The following is a 15,417-nucleotide window of genomic DNA, read 5'->3' as shown; positions in this document are numbered from 1 at the left end:
ACTGCCAAACAATATAGTCAATACTTAGCTACACAGACCCTTGCTGTGACTCAGTATAAGGCAGCTTCTGATGCTCCTAAATGGTTAGCAAAGTCGTTGAAGGTGGGACAACTGTGTACATGGACCACAGTGCCAATTAACCGTTAAAAAAGTACACATAACTTTAAGACACTAAAGCACACTATGGAAACCCTTATGCTTTGTAGAGCTACAGAGGAAGAGATATAACTTGCTGACAAATTTCTCAGATTCATACCACTCTAAAAGATCTAAGATAGCAAATGATGTAAAAGACTTCTGCCCGGAATCTTGAACAGCCACTGCTCACATGGTTTAGCATTTCTCAATCTGCTACTCTCTAGATGTTTTGGACTACAAGTCCCTCATCCCTGACCACTGACTGGGTCTGATGGGAAGCTCCTTCACAGTATCACTAACATGAAAGATTGCTTGCCCACAAAACCATAGCCCTGGACTGAGAACCTTCAGAGACTCCAATAACAGCAGTAGCAGCAGCAGCTCAAAGGAAGAGTTGTTTCTGCCTCCTGGCCTTCCAAACACAGGGAACATCCTGGGAGGGAGCTAGCAACTATGGAACAAGCCCTTTACATTAGTCAGATACAGTGTTATGAAGTGTAACTTCAGATGGGGCATCTTGGCCAGTCTATAAAACTCTGGCAGTTGCTGCCCGAGCAAACTGTTTCTTGCTCGAGAGGTTCTAGCCATGGTCCTGAACTCATTCCAAGGCTTTCTGGCCCAAAAATCTGCAGCACTGTCCATGGTGCTGAATCCACCCTGCTTCAGATAACTGCCTTACCTAATGTCTTCTTGCTTGAGACATTGCCTACTGGGGGTGACAAACTTTGCAGTGGACCTGGGCAGTCACATAGCTTCCTCTGCTCACAACATCCACATCTACCAGTAGAAAGCCTACACAAAGAGAAATCTCTATGTATGCAAGCTTCCTGTAGGACATGAAAACCTATGCAATCAGAGTTCTGGGTATTGGAGAAGCCTATGCGCATAGATCTCCCTCCTGTAGAAATCAACACCTTGTGCATGGATGTTGAGGGAAGCTGCATAACCTTGGGATATAATTAGTGGTGTGGCCCTATTGTATTTGACAACATGAGCACAAGTAATGCATGTCTGTGCCTAAAGGTCACTATGGCCTGGTCAAAATGCTCTCTGGGCAGTGCAACAAATGAAGCCCAAAGTTGTCGAAACAGTTCAATCAGCCACATGGCAGATTGCTATCATAGCTCTAGGCTCGGCAATATGTTCAATTAAAAAAACAGAGTGAGAGAGAATAAAGAAAAATAGGCTTTCATAGTGCATGTATATGACCAAGTAATTATAGTGAAGCATTCCTGAGAGCAGGCCTAAAGCCTGCAGACTCAAGCAGTTACCAAAAAACAAACAAAAACCCCTCCTTTTTACCTTTCTCAACCAATCACCTTTGCTCTTAGAACAATTGTTTTGTCAGGTGTTGAGATTTAGAATTATTTCCTAAACCAAGTGAAAACAAACAAACAAACCCCAAACCACCAACAGGATCTAACATTGTGTCTAATCTAATCATTTATCCCACTATGTTGGAGGCTTACCATATTAACTAACTTCTCCAACTTTCCTGGTTCAATAGGCCCCACCTGCACTATGCATTTAAAACAGTATCATACCACACAGCCATGCCTTTCCCCAGAGAATCCTGGGAACTGTAGTCTGTTAAGATTGCTGAGAGTTGTTAAGAGGCCCTTATTCTCCTCTTAGAGCTTCCTGGAAGGAGAGATACATTGTTAAAATACTTTGGGAACTGTAGCTCTGGGGAGGGGGATAGGGGTCTCCTAACAATTCTCAGCACTCTTAACAAACTACAGTCCCCAAGATTCTTTTGGGGAAGCCATGACTGTTTAAAGTAGTTTGGTGGTGCTTTAAATGTATGGTGCAGATGGAGACTTTCTGTTTTTTTGGGTGGGCACTCAAGCAGCAACTCCTTTTGATGTCATTCATATTTATGGTGAGCGAGAAGACACGGCACAATAAAACTGACTTACAGTAATAGCCAAGAACCACAGATTTAATCACTGTAGTAGTAAAATGACAGATTCTGAACTGAAATGATTGCTGGTTTGGCTTTGTTTTGTTGACAGTGCAGGTGAAATGTCAGCATTCTCTTTCTCTTTTTTTGCTCTGGACACAGGACACCATCTCCTAAACCTAAGTGACCTCTTTCCTCTGCAGCCTATTCATCACCCACTGGGAAACTTTTATGCAACATGCATGCTTCTTGTACCTTTAATACATTCAGTTTGTGTGTGTGGCATGCATCTAAGAGCAGATCCTTTCAGCAAAATACAGACTTTAAACTGCTGAACAGAATCCCTCTGTTTTTGCAGATTAAAAGGTAATTCTTCCATCCTTCCTTCTTTTAACATTTTCTTCCTAGACTTTTCCAAGGAATGTGTACATGGGATTCCCATCCCGTGTTATCCTCAAAATTAAGCTGAGAAATACACCCCCCCATTCAGATGCCCCTTCACATATTGAAAGAATACGTGGGAAGTATCAGGAACATGTGGCCTAGCCTTGCATCCTGCTGCCATTGTGTGTAGCTATTTCTGTGTGTTCAGCTGGCATGTGAAGAGGGTTTTACACACATATGAAAGTATGCCCATGTATCTTCTCCCTGTGAATTAAGACTTGATTGGTTGGCAAAATAGTGGTGACAAATCACACATATTTAGCACAGCACACCGAAGTTGCTATGGTAGACAGAAAAATCATTAATTGGCCCATCAAGATCATCTGCAATTTGGTTGGGGGGGGGGCAGCTCTGGGAACCACTGCTTTAGGCTTTGTTACAGCAGTACATGAGAAGTAGGTTCTTGGGTCAAAGGCTGCATGAGACAGATTGACTTTGGGCCACACATCCTTTTTAGTGTACATTCATGAGTACAGTGGTACCTCAGTTTGAGAACGTAATCCGTTCAGGAAGACTGTTCGTGTTCCAAAATGTTCGCAAACTGAAAACTCCGTACGGAAGCCTCAATATGGAAAACTCAATACGGAAGCTGCATGGCATGTTCGACTTCCAAGGCGAGTTTGAAAACAGAACCATTTACTTCTGGGTTTACAGCATTTGAAAACAGAAATGTTCATCAATGGAGACGTTCGAAAACTGAGGTACCACTGTATTTGTGCTCATGATGTTATCAGGGCAGTCCCATCCAATTCTGCTTTCCATACTTTCTGTGCCTGCAAAAGTTTTCTGGTGGTCGCACTGCTTTATTTCCAATCAGAGCACATCCCGTGACTTCCTGCTGAGACCCATCACTTCATATACCACAACTGATCTGGCTTATTTTTTTATCCCAGTTTTCTTGTGCTGTATCACCTCCCAGCAACAATAATGGCTACATTCAGACCAGTGCTTTTTTCTGGGGGTACACAGGGGTATGCATACCCCTAAACATTTTGTGAATCTTTGTACTTTTGTCCATTTACTGTATTTATTTTCCCTGATTTGAACTATAAAATGGTGATTTTCTTGAGTCAAAATGAGAGTACCTCAAGCATTTCTTTTAATAGAAAAAAAAGTCCTGATTCAGAGATTCTGGCCCCAGATTCAACCCCCAGTTTCTCCCCAGTTAAAAGCACCACATAGCAGGGTGTTGGGGAAAGTGCTCATCTACCTGGTAACTTGGGAGCTGCCACTTCCAGTCAGAGTAGATGTTGCTGGGCTCGATGGAGAAATTGAGCTTGAATAAGACAACTGGAAAGAAGTCCACAAGGCAACAGGTACTGGATGACCATTTAGACTGGTAGGACAAAAGGCAGGGAGGTCAACCGACAGACAATCGTAGCCAACATTTAGCACCTGGCCAGCAGACTGAGCAGGGACAGCAATTATCTGATCACATTATTCCCTATGACAATTGTGCTTCTATTTAAATTATAGCAATTATTTCTAAATGTGCCTTTATGCTTATGAATTAGCACATGAAAATTGGTGTCCCCTTTTGTCTTTTTGGTGTGATGCATTTTTCCGAAATGGCCACCCTACCCTGAAATGTCTTCTTCTTTTGCATGTGCTTGCCAACCTTCAGCATATAATGTTCCCAGGGTGGTTCACAGATACACACAAATGCAATATAACAAGCAGATGAAAGCAATGTTATAATCATATCACAATGTTATTAAAAAAAATCAAAATGCAAATCAAAACCTTATTATATTACAAACACATCACAATGTTGTTTAATCATATTATCATGTTATAATCATATCACAATGATTCTGTGCTGACTACACCTGTCCACAGGTCCCTTCCCCTATCTAGCTGATAACTTCCAGATTAGGCAACTGACCTCAGGGTTCTTAGACTGGAGAAGCTACTCTTCACTTCCAGATGTAGATATGGAGGCCTGTGGCCCCAGCCTGGCCCTCCAACTGTCATGGACAAATGTGGCACCATTATTAACCTGTGTTTGCAAATATTTGTTCACTGCAGTTGTCAGGGCCAAGTACCTTGGCTATGCGCTACCGCCATAGTCAGGGGCATCAGCCTTCTGAGAACTAGTTGCTGGAAGCCAAAGGAGGGGAGGAAACTCCTATGCTTGGGTTTCCTGCTTGAGGACTTCCACAGGCATCAGGGAGAACAGGATGCTGGATAGATGAGCCATTGGACTGATCCATTAGGCTCTTCCAATGTTCTTATGTGTGTCTGGGGAATGGATGGGGTTTGGATCCAGCGGATCCCAAGTCTGACCTGTTCAGTCCAGGAAACACTGCATTTTCGTGTTCTCTGCCATCAGAGCACAGATACACAGCCCATGGTGGAAGTCCTCCTATGTCAGCTGGAAGAAGGCTTCTAAGGGTGTGCCTCATTTTCACTTATGGAGATGGAGACTCACCAGATCCTATGGCCCTGGCATATTCTCCCAGGCACCAATGGATTGTGCCCTAAAACTGAAAAACGAAATGCAGTGCAAATGCTTGTTAAAACAAACAGGGACAGTATCTGGTGCAGCTTTGTTCTTCTGTACCAGCTTTCTTTATTAACTGTCACACAGAAGGGCAAACTTTTTAATAATATAATGAACTAATAAAACGCTTTGGGTTGCTGCTGCTATAGTTTTGAGGCAATTATAATACCTCTACCTTTCTGCTGACATCCTCTGCTACCCGAACCTTATTAAAACTATATTTGGAAAGGTTTATTTGAGTCAATATAAATGAATGTCACTAGATGACTGGATGCAGAATGAATATCCTGAAAAATAACACTCTTAATGTGAGTCAACAAGTTTCATTAACTTGTCAAATGGAATAATTACATTTCCACTAAATATAAAAATATACAGGTCTTCAGCTACAAGCTGTCCTATTAGATAACCTTGTGGTGTTTAATTACTGAGTAAGGTGCATTGCAAAGTTAGCCAACACATATAGGGGCTGCATGGAATCCTCCGTATGCCAGGAAAAATGCAAAATGCCCAGATGAAGCATGAGACAGTTGTTCTAGCAATCAAAAGTCCACCACTACCAGCAGTGCTTATTTTGCAACAGGTTGATAATAATGATGAAATTAATATATATACCATCTATATCCTAAGCGGTTCACAACTATAAAGTCAATAATTAAAATACACAATAACATTTTTTAAAGCCTGAATTTAGAAAGACAATAAAACAATTAAAAGCATGGTGATTAAAACAGTTAATAAAATCACAATTTTTGTTCATTGGAATGCTTGCAGGAGCCAGTGGAATGCCAAAACTGGTGGGGCCTATCATAAGGAGGGAGGTTATTTACAATTTCCTCTGATCTAGGGCAGGGAAGAGAAACCTGTGAGCCTCCCCAGCTCTCATCAGCACCAGCCACCAGTGCAAGGGTTGCCAACATGGTGCCCCTCAGATGTAGTTGGGCTCCAACTCCCATCAGCCCCTGGTCAGTCATTAAGGATGAATGAGAGCTGTAGCCCAAAAGCACCTAGAGAGTTCTGAGTACCACTGGCAACTTGGTCTAAAGTCAAGACAGAAAGTTGGGTTCTGCCCCCAAGGAGGAAATATTTGCCTGAATCAGTGGTGATTTGAACTAGGGGTGGCTTGAAGTGAGAAGCACAGTGTGTGGGGGTGGGGAGGGGACTTTAGCAAACAGAGCCCTATTTTACATACAGCCCAGGGGTCTGAGAGAGAGCGAGCACGCACAACAGATAGAGCACAAAACTGCTAGCAATCTGAGGTTGTTGACATTACAAGTCATATCGCCATTTAGCCAATACTAATCTTGTTTGCCTTGGTATCTAAGGTCCAATTGAAACAGGCAGATTTGGTTAAAGCCAATATAGGCAACTTGCTCTAGGGACCAATGCTACCTAACTGAATTAGTTATACACATTAAGGATACTAGGAGAATCAAAGAGTACACTTTTATCTTTCTGGGTGATTTGGAAAAAAGGGAATATAAGATTTAACAATATTTGAGGGGGTTAATCAATAGCGGATTGTCCAGGAGATTGTCTACCCTGAGCCTGAGGCCAAGAGTAAATGGAACTGGGTCAAAGTTATACATCTGGCTCAGACAATCAAGGGTGGGTGGGGAGAGAGAGTCCTTTTGTTCTGTGAACATTGGCAAAAAGCTATCTTTCAAGCCTGTCGTCATCCATGGCCAAACATTGGATTTCCGACTCATAAGGTCAATATAACTTTGTGATTCAGAGCACCATAAATCCAACTGCAGCATAGGTTCATTTGTGTTACTCCCCCAACTGAACTGCATAATTGCAGTTCAACAAACTTGAGAAGTTTATATAAGCCACTGGTAAAAAAGAAGTCAGCACAGAGCTTCAGTGTAAGATGTGGTGCTGCAATGCAAGTACCTCTAGGCTTGTTCACATGCTAAACTGAACACGGGTTTAAGTTGTCAACAACAACAACAACAACAATTACTTGTGCCCCACCCATCTGACTGGGTTGCCCCAGCCACTCTGAGTTGCTTCCAACAGAATATAACATATGCAAGTCTTGGTGTGAAAGAGTGTACACCTGTTAATTTGTGCAACTCAGGTCTTATGTGCACAAATTGTACACTTGTCACCTGAAATTGGGGGTTGGAGGCTGCAGCCTCCTTAATGGTCAATTAAGTGTTGATTGAGGGCATCTGTACAATTTACATCAGCATCATTGTGATTGACTGCAGGGCTAACACTGAAAGGAATGTGCACGTTGACCCGGAAGAAGGCAAAAGCAATTGGATGTTTTGGCTGGAAGAGGAGAGTGGGTGGGCCCAGTTAAAAGGGAAGACTTAATGGATGAAGTGGGTAGGGGAGAGACAAGGGAATATAGGCATCTTCCTTATACCGAATCAGACCATTGGTCTACCCAGCTCAGTATTGTCCACACATACTGGCATCAGCTCTCCAGGATTTCAGGCACGGGTCTCTCCCAACCCTACCTGGAGATGCCAGGGGTTGAACCTAGGATTTTCTGCTTGCAAGGCAGATACTCTATATCTGAGCTATGGCCGGTCCACCTAGGGAACGAAGATGGAGAGAAAGGGTGGGGAGATGTCAATAAATGGTGCAGCTGCAAGGGAGAATAATGAGGCAAGAAATGGAGAGGAAGAGGAGAATGGAGGTGGGTGAAACTGAGGCAATTAAAATAATCAACAGCAGCAGCTGCCTCTCATGATCACTCTTTCAGCCACTTGTGAACATGTCAGACAGTGGGGCTTCTGAGCCTGGGGCAAACGATTTGAGAATCTCCTTGCCAGTTCTATTTAAGCCTGTTGTAAAGTCGTCCCCATGGAAAAGGATGACAAGGTTGTCCCTTTGTGGGACAATTGACCCACGTATTTGATTAATGAACTTTTCATGACTCGTAACTGAATGTGTGAACTGGCCCAACAGACAACCAATTAAATCTAAGGCAATACAAAAATTTCATCTGTCAGGTTTGATGCTTATTTCACTTATTACCGCTTCACCCCAGCTATCAAAGGAAGGATGAATAGTCGCATTGAGCGACACTGCAGTGATGCCAACATCAGTTTGCAGCTTTTATGGCATTTGACAAGCTTCTTCTGAGTCAAAGAGAGCATCCAGTCTTATCAGTAAGATAGGCCCCTTTGCTTAATTGCTGGAATTAGGCAAATGTAGTAAACATTTACTTATAGCCATACCTTTGGTCTGCTACAGAAATGCTTTCTATCTGGGTGCATCACAGCTGTTAACGAAACCATCCACCTTTTTAAGAGGGATCATTAATTATACAATGCTTCATATTTAAGGAATATGGGCATGTGTGTTAGATATTAGTGCAATAGTTTTCCCTTTTATAAAGACCTTAAAAGAAAATGTTTTGTTTTAGAAAAAGAAAATGTGGCCATTTTCATCTGTCAAACACCAGAGGCCACATATCTACAAATCTCTCCCCCCCCCCCGCCCTCACACATAAATGCAAGTGCTCCAGCCAATCCAGCCCATCTGTGCTAAAAAGTTCAGAGACTTAAATATGCTGTCAATAGATTTGGTTGTAGGCATAATTTTGCCCTGGTTTACACTCAGCGCAGTGCTACTGCTGTGCTCTGCTGTGTGCTGTCTTAAGTTCCCGAATCCATACCAAGAGCAAATCATTTCCATGTGCTTTATTTTTTAATTTGGTTTCATCCTCTTAACAATCTGTTATTTTGCTTCCCCACTTCCCCAGAGAGATGTGAGGAAAAGAACACTTGAAGCAGCTACCATTAATAATACAACAGGAGTGAGCATTCAAATCTGCTGAGCCAATGTTTTTCAGATGAATTGCCAATGAAGGTTTTCTTTTCTTCTTTTTCTTCTTTTTTTCGGGGGTGGGGGCAGCTGCACGTGCGTTAAGTACTTGCGCCAGACCTTTCCTTGGTGCACATGGGGGCTCTTCCACCACTGTTGCTCCAAGAAAATGGCCTTGAGTTGGAATTCCAGAGAACTCCTTCAAAGAATGCTGCATTTAGTTTGGATTCTTGAAGCAGGAAGGAGCAGTCTTCATGTGTTTTGGACTCAGGGCTGGCTCACCCATTAATGGGCTGAAGCAGCTGCCTTGCACACTAGAATCTTGTGTGGTGGCGTGGTGACCCCCTGGGCACCCCTCCTGCTCCTGTCACCAGGGTTGCAATGCAGTGATTTCTGGTGAGATTTCAAGAGATCTCATCGAGGATTTGGCATCTTCCTGTTTCAGCTCAGGTGTTGAAATGAGATGACATTGAGGTCCAGCGCCGAGGGCCTTCTGCCGATTCCCTCGCTGTGAGAAGCCAAGTTACAGGGAACCAGGCAGAGGGCCTTCTCGGTAGTGGCACCCACCCTGTGGAACGCCCTCCCACCAGATGTCAAAGAGAAAAATAACTACCAAACTTTTAGAAGACACCTGAAGGCAGCCCTGTTTAGGGAAGTTTTTAATGTTTAATAGGTTATTGTATTTTAGTGTTTTGTTGGAAGCCGCTAAGAGTGGCTGGGGAAACCCAGCCAGATGGGTGGGGTATAAATAAATTATTATTATTATTATTATTATTATTATTATTATTATTATTATTAGCTGCCACAGGTTTGAGTCAGCAAACTTAGGCGGAGCTGAAATGGGAGGCGGTATGGTTTGTGGAAAACATTTGCTGCTATCTCAATGTTTCTTTCAGGGGTGGCTGCAAAAGAGAGTGAGAAGGTTTGCCATTCAGAGTAATTGTGGTCACTGTATGTATGTTCAGCATGGAAGTGCCAATTCATGTAGTACGTGCCTCCACACAGGTGATCCCAGTGGTCCCAGCCTCTTATTTATGCTCTCATTTGGAGCCTGCTCAGCATGTGAACTGGGCCTTACGAAGCTAGCAATTGCAAAGGATGGACTGGATAGCACGGAAAGGGACCAGTGGGTTGCACAATGTGTTCAGGGGAACAAGTGGGACCTGTAACAAAACATTGAAGTGAGGAAGGCTCCTATTCAAAGTTCCACTCCTTTTCTAGCAAGCTCCATTCCACCCCCATCCCCCCAGTTTTCTCTTTTGTTTTCTACCCATCCAATACTCACATACTCAGACTATCCTGGGGATAGTTCAGTCAGCAGGGCATGAGACGCTTAATCTCAGGGTTGTGAGTTCAAGTCCCATGTTGGGCAAACAATTTCTGCATTGCAGGGAGTTCAACAAGATGACACTTGTGGGCTATTCCAGTTGTATGATTCTATGAATATTAACATTCTGCAACCACAACTATGCTCACTCCTCAGTCACCTATTTGGGGAGGTAAACCCTTTGGGATGTTTTCTTTGGGGGGGGGGATACTTCTGCAAACCATGTGGTCCTCCCAAGCCTGATAATATCTCCTTCTTCTGTGTAAATGGTACCATTTTTGTTACATAAAGATCCACACAGGCAATAATTTCAAGATTCCACACATACAATCACTCTGTTATTAGGGTATACTAGGGCTCTGGTCAAACCCCATATATCTAACCAAATTGGACTGATTTGGATTGACCCAGGATTTGGCTGCAGCAGCCCTGGGTCACCCCAGCTTAGATCAGGTCCACCCAGAGTGATCTGCAGCTGTCAAAGGGAGTAGTGGAGAGGAGGGTGAAGAAGACATGCAAGCAGCTCTGAGGGCATCTCCCCCCTCCCAATTGCATGTTTAATTCCGGTTTGAATGTATTTTGCCACTGTGGTCATAGTGCAGAGCCCCAGGCAGTAGGTTGAAGTAAAATTGCAAGCCTCATTTATACCTAAGCTCTTAGAAAGAGCTTGCATTCAACCTGATCTCACGCAAAGGCCTTGCTGCTGCTTCCTGTGGGATTTTTAAGCATTTTGCTTGAGCTTGGTTATGTGTTCCCTTTTAGGAAAAGCATTATATCTGTATTTTAATATGTCATTAAGAGGTACAGAAGAAGACAATGGAGCATTTTATATACCTGTAATGCAGATAAAATTTAGTCTGGTAAGAGAACTTTATTACAAACTTTAAAGTTGCGGAAGCCTAGCTTCAGTGCACTTAATGGCCAAATGAATTTTGTTTTGTCGTCTTCTTCTTCTTCTTCTTCTTCTTCTTCTTCTTCTTCTTCCTCTTCCTCTTCCTCTTCCTCTTCCTCTTCCTCTTCTTCCTCTTCTTCTTTACTGTACTACAGACTACTGTGTCTGAGTGCCTTTTTGTTTTGTGGGGGGGGGGTTTGCCACAAAAACTTGCTCTTTACTGCTGAAAACAATTCCACAGAAAACCTGAATTGCTGTTTGTTCCATTAAAGGAGCGGGTTTTTGCAGGGAAAACGCTGGGACCAAAGCAAAAGGAAAAGGGGAGGGGGCTTCTATCTGGCACTTTAATGTGAGGACCTCTGCCTAGAAAGCATGGGGCGAGCCCTCTGTGTATACTGTATTTATAAGCTGTGGAATAGGCTTCTTAATTCATATTTGGATTATTGGAAATTTTAGAGTCAAAGCATAGAAATAACATGCATCATACACAAACCAAACAGCTTAACAATGCCAACACAAAGCGGGCCTCCTTTTTCTGAATGACTCATTTACAAATCAGGTAAAATACTTTCTGTTTACTCAAGTGACACAAAACTCAGAAAGTTGGTCTTGCATTTCACATATCAAGTGTCACTCTAGATACATGTTTCTGTAATAAAATTACAGAGGCAGTGCTAATTTTAATCAAAGTTACACTCTTGCAGTGTGCTTTTAATTATGGTTTTAATTAATGAACTGTTGCTGTGTAATTGTATGTACATCATTTATGGTAAAGACTGAAGCATGCCTAAAACAATGAGGCGTTTATCCAGTGGTCTTTAAAAAGAAGAATAAAAAATCCTGTGGTACTATTTTTAATTAAATATGTCTGAAAGTAATTGCTAGGGGCTATAGGAACCAGTACATTTTGCTGCAATAGATTATGTCTGCTGATAGAAACACATCATAATTGCAATTAGTCATGGAGATGTGAGCCACCAGCAAATGTCACCGAAATCCAACAATGATGGATCTGTCCACCCTTATGGAAGCATGCTCTTCAAACAGCAAATACATGCACACTCATGTGCAGAGGTGTGGGGAGCAGGCATGCTTCTTCTTGTCCCAACACCCCACCAATCTCCATGTGTTGATCAGGGTATCTTGACCCCTGGATCCAGCAGAGATCTGATCATGGAGTCAGAGGCTTCCAGGGCACCAGAGCTGGGTTAAGTTTAGGACTCAACTCTACTATTGGACTATGCCTATTCTTGGACTACCTCACCAAACTTGACCTCAGTTTCTCCTTAAGACTCTGCATATCCAAATTGCTCAACTGCTTCTAGGCCAAGGGAAAATATCAGGAGACCAGGAAAAGCAGGTTTCCTGATCATATGGAGAACACAGCTGGGCATACAGAGGTTCATTTTAGACCTTTCCATGAACACTGTGGGGCATCTGCAATCCTGCTCCCCAAACCCCACCACCACCACTCACCCACACATCGACTAGAAGATATCAACATGGCTCCAGTCAAAGCTGTTTGGATATGATGCCACTTTTAATTCTGTAGTTGTATTCCCATGTGTTTTAACAACCTTTCCATCACCCTAGACTACTCCCAAGAACCACACTTAGCACTCCAGCTAACTAAAGTTCTTCGCAAGAAGCCTTGGCACTTGGAAGAAGCTTAATACATCTATATACTAGATGGCTTTGGGGAAGAATTAAACAAATTCATGGATGATGAGACTCTCAGTGGCTACTAGCCTCAATGGCTGTGTTCCACCTGCACACAGAGGTAGTAAGCCTCTGAAACCAGTTGCTAGAAATCACAAATCAGGAGGGTGCTATTTCTCTCAGGTCCTGCATGATTTGTTCTTGTTCTTGTTCTGCTTTATGATAAAATATGTATTTGTGTTTTTAACATGGTTGTAGGTAACTTGGAGACCTTTGGGGAACAAGCAACTAAAAAGTCACAATAAATAACAACAGCAAAATAATGTTAGCCACAGTGAGCTGAGGATGTGGACTAGGTGGTCCTTTGGCCTCATCCAGGAGCTCTTCTCATACTCTTATGTTATTTTTGCAGTTTGTGCATTTACAGTGAATGTCTGCTTCAAATGGACTTTGATGTGAAGATGAACAGCCACAACACTTTTGGCTTTTTGGAGGTTCTTTATGATTATGTTCTGATTATGACTTAATACATTTCCAGACTTTGTTAATAATGTGATCAAGGGGATAATGCTAATGAACTTGTGCATCAAGAATGCTTGGACAGTAACTTTCTTGCTGATATCTCATTTATTTTACCAATGCGGTGAGATGATCTTTCTGCCAGTGAGCTGCTTACGAGTGTGTGAATTCTAAACATTTCAATCATAATACAATTTAGTACTCTGTTTTCTCACTGATTACCTGTTTCTTTAGCTTTCCACTCTTCTGTACAGAGCTATAAAAGCCAAGCTCCCATTTTGAAATGAGTAATTGTGTTTCATTCATGACAAATCAGGAGAGCTCTCAACATTGTTGGAGAGAATTTCCTACCAGGAAAGTTTTTACATAATTTCATTCTAACTATAACAGGAATCTTTTCTCTCTCTCTTTTTCTTTCGGGAAGTTAATTAGAATCTGTCCAGGGAATGATTTATAATGAATTCTGTGGTTGACAGTGTGTGCACATTACACAAGTCACATCATACTAATGACTTTCAGTACACTTGCAGTGAAAACAATTGCTGTTTTGATATTTTAATTATAAGCTTTTATACTGCGCAAAGTGATATTACTAAAATGCTCTGCATTAATTTTCTTATTTTTAAAAAGAGCTTACAGGAAAGAATAGTTAACATATGCACCCTTTCTTATTAGATGCCAGGCAAAAACATTTCTCTTCTCCCAGGCCTTTGCTTAATTAAGCAATCTATGGCCTTTTAAACTGTGTTTGGGGGGGGCGTGGAGTTATTTTTTTTAGTTACTATGCTATGCATTTGTGTGCTTTTATATTGTAAACCGCCCTGTGATCCTTGGATGAAGGGTGGCATAGAAATTTTAACAACAACAATCTATCTGCTCCCTTACACAAGGACTTTATGTGGGGTGAGCCTTGCTGCCACACAGCTGAGAGCTGGGTACCAGCACTGAAATCACAGGAAGTTCCCCCTTCTCTGTAGCAAAGAACAAGAGAACATAATAGAACACTGAGCCAGGAACTCCATTTCCCATCTGCCCCCTCTGCTGGGATCTTTCCCCTTTCCCAGCAGTTCTACCTCTGAGTAGGAAAGTTTGTTTGAGAAGCAAACTGAGTCTAAGGAGCCTGGACGGAAGAAAACTTTGACTCAGGGAAAAGCTGGACTGAAAGCTGTTCGAAACTATGACCACAGGTAGGCTTACTACTTTTTGTAAAATACCAAGTTTTTGGAGGGCCAATTGGAGTGGGTAGGTATGGTTGCCCCATCTTCAGGACTGACCTAGTGTCTCCAGGTTTGCCTGTCTTCCGGTCCAGGTGGCAGGTGAAGGGCTTGAATCTACAGGTGGATGAGTGCCATTTATCAACAACAACAGTAATAACAACGGCTGCAGCCAACTGCAAATTATTATCTAGGCTCTTTGTGTAGGGATGGAGCTCATAGGAACATCCCTTTAGCTAAGGTTTGTGTCTTAATTTTCAGCTAGCGACATAGTTGCTCATTTTTAATACTTCTTGTTTTTTATTTTAATGATTTACTCTCAGCAGTTACTGTCATTGCTTAATGACATCACCAGGGGCCAGCCCTAGTTTTCAGGTTTGGGCCCTGGAAACTCAAGAGTTTGGGATGCGCTTGACCTGGTAATCCTGAGTGTGTTGGTTGTGACAGGAGAGGCTGGCCCCTCTACTAAACTGACAATATCAAGACAAATTAAAGGCTCGTGTCGGGGAGTTTTTAAAAGCATTAATTTTTTACTTTCCTGCTTTGTATGGATCTTTCTCATTATTCCCCAAATAAATCACTTCTTTGCATTTTGAATCACTCTTGGCTACATTATTGTTCCAGGAATATTGCAGTTTGTTTCACGGGGGAGGCAAAATTCATAGATAGGACCTCAGTTAAAATGTTCTGGCAAGGAAATGAAAGGCGTGGGCATATTTATTAGGCCATAACCATCCTGCCAGTATGTGTGCATGCTCAAGTCCTTGACCAACAGTGTAATGCTAACCATGTATATTCAGAAGTAAATCCTGTTGAATTCAATGAGACTTACTTCCAGGTAAGCAGGGTTAGGGATTGCAGCCTAAATGCATGTGGGCAAAGTTGATATGTGGTTTTTGGCTTCTTGGTTCACTTTTCTTGATGGATCTACTGTTCTGTCTTTGTTTTGACTCAGTTTTCTGTCAGTGATTCACTCACTGCCCATGGAACTAATTTTATTCTCACCAGTGTACTCTGTAAAATGGATGTGAA

At 42.3% G+C, this 15,417-nt stretch overlaps 1 protein-coding gene across 2 annotated transcripts in view; it reads left to right on the top strand.

Moving 5' to 3' along the window:
• The window catches only part of LOC310698004 (connector enhancer of kinase suppressor of ras 2-like), a 314,798-nt gene that overhangs the window by 54,621 nt on the left and 244,760 nt on the right, over positions 1 to 15,417 (top strand). Inside the window, exon 1 of one of the 2 annotated variants that reach the window (XM_083484632.1) lies at positions 14,250 to 14,358. The exons of the other annotated variant lie outside the window; for it this stretch is intronic. Within the exon in view, the coding sequence (XP_083340758.1) occupies positions 14,349 to 14,358 (10 nt within the window). The 5' untranslated portion in view covers positions 14,250 to 14,348. Of the gene's footprint in view, positions 1 to 14,249; positions 14,359 to 15,417 lie in introns of those variants that run through there. 2 annotated transcript variants of the gene reach the window in all.

This window comes from Podarcis liolepis (assembly GCF_965112155.1).
Source record: "Podarcis liolepis genome assembly, chromosome: Z".
Taxonomy (NCBI): Eukaryota; Metazoa; Chordata; class Lepidosauria; order Squamata; family Lacertidae; genus Podarcis; species Podarcis liolepis.
The sequence above is the reverse complement of the archived record's forward strand: the minus strand, read 5'-3'. Positions and strand labels throughout refer to the sequence as shown.